Source organism: Polyodon spathula, chromosome 4 (assembly GCF_017654505.1).
Source record: "Polyodon spathula isolate WHYD16114869_AA chromosome 4, ASM1765450v1, whole genome shotgun sequence".
NCBI lineage: Eukaryota > Metazoa > Chordata > Actinopteri > Acipenseriformes > Polyodontidae > Polyodon > Polyodon spathula.
This window is the reverse complement of record NC_054537.1, coordinates 4,262,540-4,280,831: the sequence shown is the minus strand read 5'-3', so window position 1 is coordinate 4,280,831 and position 18,292 is coordinate 4,262,540. Positions and strand designations below refer to the sequence as shown.

At 38.6% G+C, this 18,292-nt stretch overlaps 1 protein-coding gene across 3 annotated transcripts in view; it reads right to left on the bottom strand.

Annotated features, from left to right (window-relative positions):
• LOC121314074 (zinc finger MYND domain-containing protein 11-like) overlaps positions 1–18,292 on the bottom strand; it is a 46,769-nt gene that overhangs the window by 16,825 nt on the left and 11,652 nt on the right. For 2 of the 3 annotated variants that reach the window (XM_041246896.1, XM_041246898.1), the window contains 5 exons: positions 13,247–13,406; positions 7,137–7,160; positions 3,402–3,563; positions 2,766–2,843; positions 1,311–1,403 (listed from right to left, as the gene is read on the bottom strand). In XM_041246896.1, coding sequence (XP_041102830.1) covers positions 1,311–1,403; positions 2,766–2,843; positions 3,402–3,563; positions 7,137–7,160; positions 13,247–13,406 — 517 coding nt within the window. The remainder of the gene's footprint in view (positions 1–1,310; positions 1,404–2,765; positions 2,844–3,401; positions 3,564–7,136; positions 7,161–13,246; positions 13,407–18,292) is intronic. The other variant, XM_041246897.1, reaches the window with a different exon arrangement.

The window sequence follows — 18,292 nt, the reverse complement described above, 5'->3', positions numbered from 1 at the left end:
GGAGGAAGCGTGATGGTCTGGGGCTGGATCCAATTGGTGACTTGCACAGAGTGAGTGGCACCCTGAACCAAAACGGCTACCACAGCATTTTGCAGCGCCATGCAATACCCTCTGGTATATGCCTACTTGGTCAGGGGTTCATCCTTCAGCAAGATAATGACCCAAAACATACCTCCTGGCTATGTCAGAAATACCTTAGAAGTAGAATACCTTCACATCATGGAAGCCAGCACAGTCTCCAGGCATAAACCAGATCGAGCTGGTTTGGGATGAACTGGATAGAAGGGTGAAAGCAAAGCAACCTACAAGTGCAACACATCTGTGGGAACTTCTGCAACAGTGTTGGTAAGAACTTTCCAAAAACTATTTGATTTCCATTGTAGAAAGAATGCCACGAGTGTCTTCGGCTGTTATATCTGCAAAAGGTGGCTACTTTGGTGAGTCAAATTTAGATTAAATTTTGTTAAACAAAAAGACTCCATGATTTATTTTTTATCTCCAATTGTTTATTTGTTCTATGCTTTAATTTCAGAGTACACTGAGACATTATACAGCGTAAATTTCAATAAAAACTGGAAAAATTGAGGTGTTCTAAAACTTTTGACCGGTAGTGTGCGTGTGTGTGTGTGTGTGTGTATATATATATATATATATAATATATATATAATATATATATTATATATATATATACACACACACACACACACACACACACAATGAGACATGCTTCATTTCCTAGTAATGAATGGATTTTATATGGGAAGGGTTACACTGCTCTGTAGCCTGTAATGCTGCAGCTTCCCCTACTTCAATCTATTTCAATGTCATTTACCACACACCGTGCTTCCACTGTTTAGCTATAGGGCCACACGCTTCTCCTGTGCTTGTGATCTGAACTGGCCCTATTCACAAAGCTTTAACCTGTGTTACAGGAGCCAAAAACAATCTAGAACATGAACATGAAACAATATTTCATTCATCAAAACAAGTACTGTATGTCAGAAACCGGAAATATCATTATTTGATCTACGGTACCATTTGTTTTATTTATTTAACCAGGAGATTTACCCATTCAGACCGAGGCCTCATTTACAAGGGGGTCCTGGAAAACAATTACAAAAAAACAACTGCAAAAAATACTAAGAATAGTATAAATAAGACATGTATCTATTTGTGAATATGGACTGAGGGATAAGCATTGGCAGGTTCTAAGCAGTGTATCTCTTACAGTGGAATGTTAGAACAGTCCCACTTCAGATCGGTCAATGGTCTGGAAACACACATGTAAAAGCAGTGTATCTCTTACCCACCTCCTGTATGTTTGAAACATCCAGCGGCATGTGAATCAGCCTTTTGTACATCAGGTGCTTGCAATCTTTCCCTTTCTTATTCAAGTCTATTGCCTGTAAATTACAGATTGACAGCAGGAAGTTACTATTTACAATTCAATCCCCTTAATCCCTGCTCGGATTCCTCCAGCATACTGCTGTGGTGGGAAAATTACATCTTATGCAATTTATATATTAACCTCTGAGCTGTCTGTACATGAGTTTGCTTAGCCTATGTGACTTAAAAGGGGATCACAGCAATGTAATAAGTAGTTTGAAGTTTATTTTCTATAATGTTTAAAATCAAGAAATACATTTATGTAGTCTGGATGCTTCTCTTCCTCTTTCAGTCTTCATCACACATCTTGTTAAGGGGGTCTAAGGTGGACCGGAAATGTCCATGTTTAGTCATGCTTGAAGTAGACTGCAAAAGAGCCTACGTGACAAGACAGAGATTGTCATGGTGGCAGGAGGAACAAGAAATGTTCGCTAAAGTCATAATAAGTTTATTATAAGTAGTTATGATATTAGTTACATGATAATTTGATGGGGCACTTTAATGCTGCTTGTGTTAGAAATGTTTAATGGAACAATACTGAGCGTGTTTTTGCGCTTGTATGACTTTCAAGTAACCTCTGATTTTTAGTAAAGACGAACTTAGCAGCTATGAAACTTATTTGACGAAGTGTACTAGGGCAGGAATGTCTCAGTCTGACCGCAACCAAAAAAACCCTTGAGGTAGCTGAGACAGAGTTCCGCTACTGAGGCTTACAAAAATTGTGTACTGACAAAGACTCCTTGCAGACAGCTTTTGCATTCTGTGTGTCTGATCCTTTCTCGAGAAAGTGCTTTGGTGAATAAAACTCTTAAAAGACACTTCGGGTAGTAGTTCATTGATTTTCAAATTTCCACCACACTGCCCTGTATTCAATCCCCTTAATCCCTGCTGGGATTCCTCCAGCATACTGCCCTGTAGTCAATCCCCTTAATCCCATCTGGGATTCCTCCAGCATACTGCCCTGTATTCAATCCCCTTAATCCCTGCTGGGATTCCTCCAACATACTGCCCTGTATTCGATCCCCTTAATCCCTGCTGGGATTCCTCCAGCATACTGCCCTGTATTCAATCCCCTTAATCCCTGCTGGGATTACTCCAGTATACTGCCCTGTATTCAATCCCCTTAATCCCTGCTGGGCTTCCTCCATCATACTGCCCTGTATTCAATCCCCTCAATCCCAGCTGGGATTCCTCCAGCATACTGCCCTGTATTCAATCCCCTCAATCCCAGCTGGGATTCCTCCAGCATACTGCCCTATATTCAATCCCAGCTGGGATTCCTCCAGCATACTGCCCTGTATTCAATCCCCTTAATCTATGCTGGGATTCCTCCAGCATACTGCCCTGTATTCAATCCTGTTCTGTTCCTGAATACTCACCCTCTCCTTCATGCGCTGCACAATGAACCGCAGGTATTTGCTCATTTCATGTTTACTGAAACTCTTCTTTTTGCTAGTCTGTTAAAAAGAAACAACACACATGGTTAATATGGCATAAATAATCACACTACAACATACTGTATTTACCTTGATGAAAGGAGACTGGCACTCATAGTAAATATGCTTAACCCCAGCAGTTAGTTACATCATTGGGGAATACATTAGTTGCCTTTATTGTAGTGCTATTTGCTACACATGTCTAAAACTGGTTATGAAAGAACCATGCTTTCTAGGGTTGTAACATTTAATTCTTTTTTTTAGCAGTTGCTTGATATGAGGAACTGTTTGGCTTCTCCGTTGCTTCACGCCAGGAGAGCCGTCTCTTTTTAAACAGACAGGCTGTTCCTCTGAGGGCTGTCCTTCCAGTGCTCGCCCTGCAGGAGGTGCAATGCCAGTGCTCGCCCTGCAGGAGGTGCAATGCCAGTGCTCGCCCTGCAGGAGGTGCAATGCCAATGCTCGCCCTGCAGGAGGTGCAATGCCAGTGCTCGCCCTGCAGGAGGTGCAATGCCAGTGCTCGCTCTGCAGGCAATGCAATGCCGGTGCTCGCCCTGCAGACGGTGCAATGCCAGTGCTCACCCTGCAGACGGTGCAATGCCAATGCGCGCTGCTCTCCCTCGGCTTCCACTCTTCTGACATGCATTTGAGATGGTAGACCCGGAAGCACGTGTCGCAGGCCAGCACGTCTCCCGGGAGGTGGCACTCAAAGCAGTACCAGTCGTGGCTTTCCGACTCCCACTCCTGAAAAACAAACATTAGCCTCATTTGGGCCTGGAGAACCGCCCGCTTGTTTCTCTGCCATTATCACTTCCAGCTCTGTGTTTTTCTTCTCTTGGAAACACTTTAAACTAAGTGACATGTCAAATAAAAAAAAAAAATATATAAACTTTAAACCAATATACTATGTCAAATCTATATATATATATATATATATATATATATATAGATATATATATATGATATAATATATATACACTTCATTGGAAACTTCATTGGAGAAATCAATAGATAATAATGATATTCGTATTACATGTAGCTAAATTACCACATGTATTGTGAAGTGCAACCCATTTTAATTATAGACCTTAAATTAGTATTGGACTTTTCTCCAAAATTTGTGGCATGTGTTTCTGAAAGGAAGCAAACATATCATTTTAAACAAATGACATTACATATACTGTACATAAATACACAAAGTATGCACAGAGTACTTTACTTTAACATTCACGGTTGGGTACTGTATTTGTTATAAGGAAACCGTTAATATTCATTTTATTTTAGAAAAAAAGTGGTGCAATATTTTACGCTGCAGCAAACAGTCAAAAACAATACCACTGAGAAACGTACTGACTTTTTTAAAGTGGCTCCTCTTCCTATAAATGCACTTTTACCAATATTAGCCGATATCCTGTTAGTATTGAGGGATCTCTCAACACTAAGGCTGTGGGAACACGAAGACACTTTGTGGCTTGGAACTTGGTTTCAGGAGACTAGTTTTCAGGCCACTGCATGGCACACCAGGGGAGTCTTGGAGTTTGATACAGCAAAGTTGCCTCAAACTAGGTCTCCTGGAACCAAGTTTCAAGCAACTGTTCCTGGAAAATACCTTGTTTCCATGGACAGCCAACTTGAGCTGACTCTGGTGCTCTCCAATTGGCCTGAATTCTCCCAGAACTCGAGTTGATGGACAACTTGAGTTTGTGAAAAAAAGTGATGACTGATATGCAGAACAGGATAATGTGTCTAATGTCAATAATGTGTTTAATGTCAAAAATCCAGAGGCACGCTAAACTGTGCCTGCTATTGTAGTAGGACTGTTCTTTTTATGTTAAACATTTTTGTGTTGTTATTTTTTTTTTTTTTAACAAGGGTTTAATTAAGTAACAGCCAAAGATGTTTATGCCAGACTTGTTAAAGTCTGTAACAAAATGTTTGACTGTTATTGTTCTCACATTGTAGACATGACTATTACTGAAGACACCCACCATACAAGTATAGCCATAAGCAAAACAAAACGTTAAAATAAATTGGTTCTGTACCGTATAAAACTGAGCTGATTTTACCAGTGTTTGCTAGTCTAGTAACTGTTTTGAATTTATTTTGAAGCAAATGGGGGGGGGTGTCCTCTGGAGCATGTACCCGGGCTACATGGTTCATGGAAACGTGGAAATAGAGGCTTTGTGTTCCCTCAGCCCTAGATGTCTGATGCAGTAGTGTCTGATGCTCTGAGCACAGAACGTTTTGAATTTGAAAACAGCCAGTAATGACACTTGATTATTGACCTACATTATGCCACACAACTCGCAACTTTCAAACTTTAACTTCAACTCTAGACAGCGCTACAGACAAACACTACACTTTACAAGTCGTGTCGAGGTTATTCTTGTAAATGTGTAAATACTACCATCAAAGTGAGACGTGTATCAGCACCAACCCACAAGTAATCCCTTGTCAATGGCAGGCGTTCAAGCACGTAGACTCTTGCTGCAAAAATCCCTACTTGCTATGATAGCAGAACAATAACCAGCAGCTGAGCTTAATCCAAGTGCATGGGTAGCTTTGGAGATCTGTTCCAGTTAATGCTTTCATTCCAAGCAGGTCCTAAATTAGTTCATTGAATCTGTTATGGGTTTATTAACTAATTTAGGACCAGGCTGGACCAAAACCCCAGACTGAAATGAATCTCAAATGGCCAGAGTTTGGCACCACTGCTCTAGTGAAAGAGTTTTGCTGAGCTCTTTAACAGGCGGTAGATACTCTTTATAACCCTTGCACTGATACTGAAAGGGTGCCCTGCATGTAACCTCATGCACACTGAGCCGAGTCCGCTGGGAGACTGCTCTGAACCACAGGAAAAGGATTAAATCGTTGTTTTACCAGTTCATCTCACAGGCTTGTAACACATGCAGTCAGCTTGTGACTAGCTCCTTATACAGACCAGATCCTTATTCAGCCCACTCTCCCTGTCCCTTTTCAACATGGAGGCAATCTCAGGAGTTCTCTATTAGGACTCACTCTCTATTAAAGCAGCTGTAGCTAATATTTCCATTCATCTTACCTGTTATGCCCTGCAATTTATTATATACAGTCGGTCTCAAATGTGCAGTTTTGAAAGAAACACATATTGTAGCAAACTTTTTTTTTTTTTTTTTTACTTTAAAACATGACATCTGGTACTGCACTAGGTTAAATAAATCTCTTTGAAAACTATGCTTTCAGCTAGTGTTGCACCTCCTAGGTGGTGAAATTGTTCCCATCCCATCAATGACTTCTTCCCTGCTAGTCTATATAATAAATAACATTATAAACAACCAGTTGCTTTCCCTGATGGCTGACATGCTTTCAGCCAGTAACATGCTTTGCCCCAGAAGACACTATGGAGGTGAAATGACCTAGGAGTTGCAAGTGTAACAGGTTTCCTGTGTAAGGCATGGAAACTCAGTACTTAATGTATCACTAGATATCATGCTTTTAAAATAAAATACAGGTTTGCTGTAACATGTTTTTTTCAAACTGCACTAGGTAGCACATGGAAGTGCACAACAGGTATGACTTGTGAACACATTTAGTTTGCTACAAGCCTTTTAAGACTATTGCTCCTTTTCATGGTTGCAATGGAGGGCTGCATCTGTACCTCTAACTGATCTGTTCTGATTCAGCAGCTCTTGCCTAGTAGAGCATAGAGACGGATTATTACAAAGCACCTACTTTTTCAAATTGCTTCACTGGTGAAAGGTGCAATATTGAGGGCTCTGGATGCTGTGGTGTTACATGGAGAGTAGATAGGAGAACAAGGGCGCCCCCCACCCCCACGGTCAGCTGAGGCCTAAATTGAGACGTATCTAATCGGATTTGAAAATCTGGGTTTGTACAAAACGCATGCTTGGTTGGGCACTCTAAGAGCTACCTTACAGAAAGGCAATTAGTACATCCACTACTGCTTTTACAACTACAGTTTGTATGTGTTCGCCACCTGCCACAGATCGACTGCCACGCACTATTTATTTGATTGCATTTTTATTTCAATTGGAATGTTTCTAACACTGCGTTTTCTTTGCTTGTCTTGCTCACTTTAGAGGCATTATGTACAGGTGAATGCCATCGGAATGCCCCATTTTCAGGGCCCAAACCCCACAGAGTACAACACATACGCATGGGAATGGTCAGCAGTAAGCTGCTTCATCACTGACTATCAAGAGAAAAAGCACTGTCGAGGTGAACAACTAGCGGTGGTCATAACGTAGCAGGGCAGCGAGCACGTATAAACGTATAAGAAGTGACTGTTAGTAAAGAAATACAATGACATGCCCTTACCTTACTGCCTTCAGTCCCCTGCTCCTGTGATAGCAAATGATCCAAAAAAACCTGTTTTAAAATCCTGTCACGCTGCTGAGCTGCGCTAACCATTTTTAATGTTATAAACCATATTACAGAACAAATCTACTTTATACACACTTTGCACTTTCACTCAGGACTAGCACTGCATCCTGAAACAAGTGCATGCAGTGGAAGTACAGTACAGGGTATTTAATGCATCGTGTACAGAATAACACTACATTGCTATTACATGTACTGTCAGCCCTACTGTATACAGTGCTTGCTGTGCTCCAAATGCAAATTCTACAGACAAATACAATCACAGAATATGTAAAGGATGACAGAAGAAAATGTTTTTGGCATCAGATATTGTTTAAAAAATAAATTAAAAAAAAAAAAAACAGTGCCTCAAATTAGAAACAGACTCACTGCTATATAAAACAAACACTTCAGTTTGACAGGCACTAGAGAGATTTAAATGAAGCTGCATGTACAATCTAGACCCTTCCCCATGCTACAATGAGGTCATACAATGGACTTTTCACAGACAGAGATGGCAGCTAATCAGCTTTTCTAATCAAGTGTCTGACCCAGAACTAGAATGCAACAACAGCTCACTTTTCAATACAAAATCTGCTGGAGCTATTGGCACCAGCAAATGTCCCCAGAAAGCAGCTTGTAATAAGCTTTCACCGTACAAAGGGATCTTTGCATACCCTTCGTTCCAAGGCATGCCATTTATCTGCCGAATTCAGACTGGACTGCTGCTAAACACATCAATGTAGTAAGGATCACAGAAAACAACTATGAATACAACTGGTTGAGGGTTTTCAACCCAATGCAAAAAGTGTTAATCTTGCATAAAACAGGTAACCATTCATTGAACAATGAAATGACAATGGAACCCTTTTCTTTGAGTGCCTGTGGGCTGCCTGGTAAAGCTGTCAGAAGGCTATCGATATGCAGGCAGACTGTCTGTCTTTGCAGTAGTCGCACAGTTGTTCCTAGAGATGTTGTGCTGCAACAGTTTCTAGGATGTGTGGTGTGTTAACTAACTCCCCAGACTTTTTATGTATTCATTTACAGCCAAAAGTCACCTGCAACTGCATAACTCAATAGGCTAATTAACTACAGTACTGCAAATCCTGACAGTTATCAAACACTGAGAATAATTTATAGCTGCCTTCAGCTTGTTAGCTATAATAAACATTTAATAATACAAATTTAATAAACTGAACAGTTTACTAACACTGGCAGCACTTCACTATTTTCTCATTTGAAGACTGCATTGCTGTGTAACGAACGAACACACATTTATATATATATATTATTATATATATATATATATATATGTGTGTGTGTAATATAATATATATATATATATATACACAATATATCTATATATATAATATACACACCACTATATATACATTATATATATATATATATATATATATATATATATATATATATATATATATATATATATATATATATATATATATACAGTGCCGTGAAAAAGTATTTGCCCCCTGTCTGATTTTCTGCATTTTTGCACATTTTTTACATTGGGTTTGGTCAGATCTTTTTGTGGGTTGTAGTAGTATATAGAGAGAGTGTGAGAGAAAAAATGATACCAAAGTTTGGTGCTTCTTTCATTGGTTTGGTGTGCAAGGTAATCAAACATGCAATCTAAATCTAAAGCCCAATATAAATCTGACTAACTTTGGCCCTTACCATCAGAGTGAAGTTGTCAGCACACATGTTCTAGGGGCACATCATGCCACAATCAAAAGAAATTCCTGAAGACCTCCAGAAAAAAAAGTTGTTGATGCCTATCAGTCTGGAAAGGGTTACAAAGCCATTTCTAAGCTCTGGGGCTCCACCAAACCCCAGTCAGAGTCATATTGTCCAAATGGAGAAAGTTTGGGACAGTAGTGAGTCTTCCCAGGAGTGTACGTCCTGCCAAAATCTCTCCAAGAGCAAGGCATAAAATCATCCAGGAAGTCACAAAGAACCCTAGAACAACATCCAGGGATCTGCAGGCCTCTCTCGCCTCGGCTTGGGTCAGTGTTCATGACTCCACCATCAGAAAGACACTGGGCAAAACTGTTTCATGGCAGAGTAGCAAGGCGAAAACCACTGCTAACTGCAAAAAGAACATGAATGCTCGTCTCAAGTTTGCCAAAAAGCACCTGGATGATCCTCAAGAGCTCTGGAACAATGTTCTATGGACAGAGTCGTCAAAAGTGGAACTTTTTGGTCAACATGGGCTCCGTTATGTCTTGCGAAAACCAAACACTGCATTCCACAGTAAGAACCTCATACCAACGGTCAAGCATGGTGGTGGTAGTGTTGTGATTTGGGGATGTTTTGCTGCATCAGGACCTGGATGACTTGCCATCACTGAAGGAACCATGAATTCTGCTCTGTATCAGAAAATTCTATAGGAGAATGTCAGGCCATCCGTCCGTGACCTGAAGCTGAAGCGCAGCTGGGTCATGCAGCAAGACAATGATCCAAAACACACAAGCAAGTCTACATAAGAATGGTTGAAAAACAAGAAATGTAAAGATTTGGAATGGCCTAGCCACAGTCTAGACCTAAACCTCATTGAGATGTTGTGGCAGGACCTGAAACAAGCAGTTTATGCTCGAAAACCCACAAATGTCACTGAGTTGAAGCAGTTCTGCATGAAGGAGTGGGCCAAAATTCCTCCATGGTGCTGTGAGAGACTGATCAATAACTACAGGAAGTGTTTGGTTGCAGTTATTGCTGCTAAAAGTGGCGTAACCAGTTATTGAGTCTAAGGGGGCGATTACTTTTTCACACAGGGCATTGGGTGTTGCATAACTCTCTTTAAAAAATAAATGAAATAAGTATCAAAATTGTGTTATTTGTTCACTCAGGGTCCCTTTTACCTAATATTACATTTTGGTTGAAGATCTGATAACATTCATTGTCAAAAATATGCAAAAATACAGAAAATCAGACAGGGGGAAAATACTTTCACGGCACTGTATTACTATATATATATATATATATATATATATATATATATATATATATATATATATATATATATATATATATATATTTTTTTTTTTTAATTCACTGAGCTTGAAGTAAAACCCCAAGCAACACTGAATGCATTGGTTTCTATGCAGGCTTCCTGTATGCTACAGCAGTCTTGCTTAGAGTGGAGATGAAAAAGAGAGGAAGGGACAAAAAAATCAGAAAAGAAAAAAGAAAGGATTTTATAAGAAAAAAAGAAGTACGCAACATATATTGTGAACACATTCCATTCATTTAAAATCTGAAAACGCTGCCTCTGTATTTGAGGGGCGCCTGTTATTTATTTTTTTTTAGCAAACTTTTAATTTTAATTCAAATGGAAAGAAATCTGTTAATTGCAGATTCATAACAAAGTCAAATACATCTGAACATGCAAGGCAATTTCAAATCACTCCTGAGACAAATAAATCCTGAAGGGTTTAGAGCAGAGGTGTCAAACTCCAGTCCTCAAGGGCCGCAGGGTCTTCTGCTTTTCATTCCAACTTAAGCTCTCAATTAACATAATTGATCTAATTATTTGTTCACTTTGACATATTTAATGTGTTTCAAGGTCTTTTACAGTTGATGGTTTTAAAAACGCACTTGATTCAAGGTACACTCCCTATGAAACACTTTGAAGCCTGAAGAGAAGTGTTAAATGTGTCCAATTAATCAAATAATTAGACCAGATAAGTAACTGAGAGCTCGGGTGGAATGAAAGCCAGAAGATACTGTGGCCCCCAGGAGCTGAATTGACACCCCTGGTTTAGACACTGTTAAGAAACTATTACTGCTCAAATAGGAGCGATTTAAACCAACATAGCAGGCAGGGTGGTGAGGCACTTCGTTACAAACGTGGTGATTTTACTGAAAGGGATGTCAATATATTGTACGTTGAAATAATTGATTTGTGTTGGAAGTGCTGTGACTCACATATGGTAAAGTTTCCTCACATATAGTTTCCTTTCATTTTAATTATAGAATATCTCCAGTTGTTGATCTAAATATTTGGCGCACCCCACGTTGCTACTGTACCTATAAAACACCATAAACACTAAGCCTCAATCAGACACAAAAACATATTATTACAGGCAGCCTGGGTACCACACCAAATCATGCTCCCTAACTTCTTCAAATAGTAGTAGCCCACTTTGTATTGCAAATATAATTATTATATAATAATCTTGTTTGTAATGTCTATATCTCCTAATGAAGATCAATTATTATTTAACACAAAGAGAAGGAGATATGATTTGACTAACTAAACAATAATTAGTCATGCTTTGAAGACCTCAGGGGTCTCTTCTTCAGGTGAAATTAGAAAAGAGAGTGATGTTTACATTCAAAAGATGGAATCAGCACTTTAACAAAAAGAACCCATTTTGAATCACTGTAATGTAAGGAAAAATTCTGTGTCAAAAAACAGTACATGCGGACAGAATTATACATAAATACTGAGCATCAAAAGAAACGTATCACTATTATAACACATTTATTTTCGAAAAAAATAAGGCATATAAATGATGGACCTTGACAAAATGTTTTTGGTTTCTTTTTAATCACTCGATCATTCAACTGTGACCATGACATGCTTGAGTGACTATGACTGAAGCATATGCACTCAATCACCTAATTAGTGAGACAGTTGACTGGACACTGGATATGGAGAGATTTCAGTTATTGAATTGCAAGCGTGAACAAAAGCAATAAAGAAAATCACAATAAAAAAAAAAAAAAAAACAATATGCCACGTCTGTATAATCAATGTTTTTGTAGTTATGCAACCTGTTTACTGTTTTCCCATGTCCAGTAGTTGGTTATGTTGAGATAAACTATAGGTGCAATAATTCATATTAAACTATGAATAACAAATCCCTTTAGTTTACCCAGGTACATGTATTTAAAATGTTATCATTTATTTAAAAAAATGTTCTATTGTTGAAAAATTACCTCCTAAAAGGTAGAATATAAAAATAAAAAAAGCACTTTTTTTCATTTACAACTAAGTTTTTTGGTTTATTTTATGATAAATGTTTTGACTGAGGTTTGTACCACCCCATGTAGATATGCACGAGGCCCACACAAATCCTATTGGACAGTACTGAAATACAAATACTGTACCTACAGTACCAGAACAGTGTGGGTACAATTTAAAAGGTATGGAGATTACTTTATAGACCAGGTGTAAAATGAAATAACTGTTCAAACATTACGGTTTGATATGATAACAGACAATGAGAATGGCGGCTCTGGGTTTTATTACAATGTTAACCCTGGTTTCACCTGTGCTAAAAATAAACTCATAACCGAAAGACAATTATTACTTTATCAAAATTCTGACTAAAAAGAAAAAAAAAATAATAATAATCAATACAATCTTGAGGTGCATTAATTAGTGAAACGTGCACTTTAACAATAAATGTTTCATACAATACAGTTTTCAATGATAATGTGGCACACGCTACCTTTTTTTTTTTTTTTTTAAATCACTGTATAGGTGTGTATGATTTGTTGGTTACTGAAATCTCAGGTCAACAACTGAAAACAGACAAGAGGTTTTGTTTTGTTTCACTATTATTAGTACATACCGTTTCAATGTTTTAAATTTTATTCATATTTATTTATTTATATTTTTTGACATAGCATTACAGCGATTCCAAATGGGCTATTTTTGTTAAAGTTCTTATGCCCCCTTCGAATGTAAACATCAATCTCTTTTCTAATTTCACCTGAAGAAGAGACCTCTGAGGTCTTGAAAGCTTGTGATTAATTATTATTTAGTTAGTCCAATAAAAGGTATCACATCTTCTCTTTGTCTATCATTTCTGGACAGATACGGCAACTATTTCACTTATCAATTATTATTTAAAAATATTACAATACAACTAGCTCACAAAACAACCATTAGAGCAATTTACAAAGTAACACAATGTAGAGTAGGCCCTAAATGTTTATATATATATATATAATAGCTATGAATAATTCAAGAGCTCCACTACTTGACATCACAACAGGAAACATGTGACCCACTCTTAAATAGAAGTAGCACTTACAATCTCGTCTCCAGGCAACCAATATCCTTCCTGCTCGATTCCGGCCTTGGAGCCCTTGCAGCCCACGGTCAGCGTCTCCACAACCAGCCCGTCCTTCACAGCCTGGCCCAGCTGTCGCATGGTCTCTTTGGGATGCATGCCGAACACTCGTGTCAAGTACCTGCACACAAACATTTACATGCAAAGGATGACATTATTATTATTATTATGTAATTATTTAGCAGATGCTTTTATCCAAGGTGACAAAGAAATGAATAAAAAAAGTATATGTTATAGGCACTAAAAATGCAAAGCTGAATAAAGATGAGTGGGTTTTGAGAAGACGGTGGAAAGCAGTAAAAGACTGAACAGTCCTGAAGATAACCAGAAGCTGGTTCCATCACAGGGGGACAAGGAAAGAAAAGGAGTGAGCACGGGAGGAAGGAGAATAAAGAGGAGACATAAGCCAGCCAGCAGATGAGTGGAGAGGACGAGAGGGAAAATAAGAAGACAAGAGGAACTGGAGATAGAAAGGGGCAGTATGATGAAGAGAGCGACAGGCAAGAGCAAGGGCCTTGAATTGGATGCGAGCAGAGATAGGTAGCCAATGGACAGCGCAAAACAGAGGGGTAACATGAGAATACCAGACGAGCTGCAGAATTCCGAATAAGCTGAAGCAGGGAGACCAGCCAACCATTTACAATTAACCATTTACAAGCATACTGATATATAGTGATTCTGTTATCCCACTTGAAATGATTAATTCCACTCATTTACAGTTATTCTGTTTACCGGTATGTAAAAACAAAAACAAAACAAAAAAGCAAATTGTAAAATATTGTAACTCAGGCCCCTGACTCTATGCTGCCAGAAATAAGTTGCTGATTTCATGTTCTATTTCAGTTCTACTTTATGTCCAAATGGACTGAAATGCTTGTCACAACACTTCCTGGCACACAAGTTCAAGTGTTATTTGTTTTGATGAGGAGGACTTGCATGAATCGCCAAATTCGTTATTTCTGCCCATGCAGTGGGCACCTCCTTCCCCGCTGTATGAACTGAAACATTTGCAGCACACAAACACCTTTATTAATGTCTTTAACACAGTATAATATAATATATAACTCCATTTCCAATGGTTAAATGGAAAATAAATACAGTATAACTGTAAATCTCGAAAAACTACTCACTTCCAAATCTTTTGTAGTCATTTTTGTATTACTTTAGTATAAATACATGTTAATTTGGATTCATATGTTGTTTTTTTCTGACTTTATGTGAACGAAAAGACGCACATTTGCCCATTTTCCCATTGGAAATAGTGATATTTTGAAATATCACTGTCCTGGTCACAAAAGCAAAGAATAATAGCCATTTTCTATACTTTTGAGGCATAAGCAATTAGGAAATAACACTTACTACCCAGGAACAAAAAAAAAAAAAATTTTGTTACAGTGTTGGTGTTAATTGGGAACAGCCTCATCCTTTAAAAACAGAGCCCAAAGCTCCTGAGACAGCGAGTGAGCTAGCAAAAGAAAAAAAGAAATGGACTGATTACCTCATCATTGTTAAAAACACTAAGGAAAGACAAACGTTAACTAAATACAGACCCGGGCACCACAGCCTGGCCATCGAAACTGGCCGACACAAAGTCCTGGGCAGCAAGAAAACAAAGGCCGTGCTGCCGCTGTGAATTAGGAGGTAGAAACAGAGATGCAGTGCCTGCTGTTCTGCTCTAAATACAAAGAAACAAGGGAAAAATATCTAACAGAATTCATGAGTCTAGTGCCAAATTTTACACTCCCTCTTGACACTGAAAAATGACCAATCCTTCTAGGAGAGGAGAAGCAGACAGCTGAACTGGCAGCCTTGTAAGTGTCTGCATGTCGCAACCTGAGGGGTAGTGGATAGAACAGGGAGGGAGGGGTGATTACATCCATGATAGAGTGGGGAAAGGAGAATCGTGTTTGCAATGATGATATTTATTTATTTATGTTTTTTTTTTTTTTCTCCGCTTTCACCAAGAGACTTTTGATTTAATTTCTTTATTTTCATATAATTAAACAAAACACACAATAAATCAAACATAACCCCCCCCCTTTACAAAAAATAAATTTAAAACACCACACCTCCTCAAAACTCTCCAGATCCTGCATCAATTTATAGTAGTTATAATCCAACTGAACTCTGCATTTCACCAGCATGTTAAACAGTCATAACATTCTCACTGATTTAGAGAGAGAGAGAGAGAGAGAAATGTTCCTGTATTTTTATTTAAAAACCCACTGTGATAGGGCCAGATTTGAATGAATTTGAGAGAGAAAGAGGGGGGGAAGAGAAGACAGAAGAGAAATGCTCTTGTATTTTTATTTAAAAACCCATTGTGATAGTGCCAGATTTCGAATTTCAGAGAGAGGGAGAGAGGGAGGGGTGGGGGAGAGAGAGAGGTGAGAAGAAAAGAGAAACATTCCTGTATTTTTATTTAGAAATCCACTGTGACAGTGCCAGATTTGGGCGATTGATTTTTTAGTTTTTGTTTAATTTTTTTATTTTGGCTCGTTGAGCTGTGTTTGTTTATAATTTGATTTTAAGAACAAATAAACGTGTAGCTCTTAAGTCCTGAGTGTCCTTCTGCCTCCTGAGCACCATAGACACGCAGCCTCTCTACCACAGATAGGATGCTAGAAAGGCATGTTGTTATATGGATACATTTTAGCCTGTGCTAAAATCCCACAGCTTCAAATCTGAAACTAAAGCTACGAGTAGAGCTACTATATCCAGGAAGTACAGTAAACACAAAGAGTTCCCTCCACATATACCCAGATTCTGATACTTTCATAACAACTGAAAAGTACTTCCCTGCATAGAAGACCTCTAAGGTGGTATGTACATTCATAGAATTCCTACTCTCTACAACCTGACCTAAAGAAAGGTCAAACTAAGTTTCATGCCAACTGGGATTAAGCAGTTCTTTAAAGTGTGGTTTACAGACAGACGCACCTACTGTACAGGCACCTCCTCTACTGTATAGCTTTGGGTTTTTTTCTCTTTCAGATACTCTACAACTGAAGCTTTCAGTGGAGGCCTAATTTTATGGTTCATGGCATATCCTGTATATGAGGGGAGTCCAAAGGGCCCTTCCACTCCTGATCTTTGTTCTAACCCTGTTCTAAATTGTTTTTCTGAACCAATGAAACCTCCATCCAGGCCCTGAAGTAGTTTTACCTGTCATTTTACCTGCTAAACCTGGAGCAGAACGGTCCTCCAGGAACGTGATTGCACACCCCTGCTCTATATGCCAGGGAAATGTACCCCAGAGGGATATAATAAGAGATCCTTTGAACAATTGTTCAGTGTCCTCGTGATATTATTCCTTTTAAAAGACAGCTGGATGTGATTTTACAAAATCTTTCACATTCTGCAAATACAACATTTTTGTGAATTCATGCATAACAAATCCATTCCAAGCCTTTGAAGCTCCCAGACTGCATGCCTGCTCACTGACAGTTTCAATAAAGTACTCTAGATTTGCTCAAGTACAGTACACTCTAGTGTCTGTCTCTTGTAAATACTCCCAACACTACAGGGATAACCACTTGTGTAAAGAAGAGATGAGCCATTTTTGGGAGCACGGGTCACTTGCATAAAATTAAAGTTCTGTACTGTACATCAACTTATCTTGGACTACAGACTGTTCAGACCGTTGCCTTTCTGCAGTATAACAAGATTTAACTGAAGACATCCACTGCATAGCAGATTAAACTCTTCCAGGTTTGAATGTGCTCTTAATCAGAAACACAGTGTACCTGTTTGTAAAGGTAATGTGCTCTTAATCAGAAACACTGTGCACCTGTTTGTAAAGGTAATGTGCTCTTAATCAGAAACAGCACGCACCTGTTTGTAAAGGTAATGTGCTCTTAATCAGAAACACAGTGTACCTGTTTGTAAAGGTAATGTGCTCTTAATCACAAACACTGTGCACCTGTTTGTAAAGGTAATGTGCTCTTAATCAGAAACAGCACGCACCTGTTTGTAAAGGTAATGTGCTCTTAATCAGAAACACAGTGTACCTGTTTGTAAAGGTAATGTGCTCTTAATCAGAAACACTGTGCACCTGTTTGTAAAGGTAATGTGCTCTTAATCAGAAACAGCACGCACCTGTTTGTAAAGGTAATGTGCTCTTATTCAGAAACACTGTGTACCTGTTTGTAAAGGTAACTCGCACATTAGGCTCTCACGAAAGGGAACAGCTCCATGGGAACAGCTGCACCATTCTGCGGCTGTTCCACCATTCAGTCTCATCTTGTCATGTCTCAGAAGGGCAGTAATTGAATAGGTGATGAAGTGGTGTTTATGGTTTAGTTGAGGGCGCTCTACCCTATGGGCCAGGGCTCCACCAATTCCGCTGCATGAATCTGCACACCCGTGACCTACTACAGCAGCTAATGGCGGTGCAAAACAGGTAAGATTCATTGAATTATTCTGTTAGCTACAGTAACAAAGGCAATTAACATTGATTTTAACTAGGGGGTATTCATCGATTAATTATTAAATCACACAGTTGGGTTTTGGTCAAATAAAAATAGTTGATTGATTATTCTTGTGTACCGGAGTGTGGTTTTAAAAACAGTATGTGACAAAGAAATCTTGAAAAACTGGAGGGTATCCCCAATATTTCACAAAATCTCAGAATGAAGAAAAAAAGACTGGAAGCTGCAACATTTGCTCATTGGTGCTTTCCTTTCACGGCAGACCTACACATTTATCATATCATCGTAGTTGCAAGTAAGATGATTGTTCTCTTTATTCAACACAATTCTTTTTCTTCAGTTAACTGAATATATTACATTTCTCTTCAGTTAACTGAATAAAACAGCACTCAGTAAGTTACCTTTGTTAGTCTGAAACTCAAAAGCTTACGGTATACCAAAAACAGCATTTAAATGACTCACTTTGGCGAACTTCCAATTGCATGTAAACAAATATTTCCGAACTATCACATTACATGCAAGTAAACATGTATACTGAACATTATGAAACATTTTCAGAAAATTAGCATTATGTTAA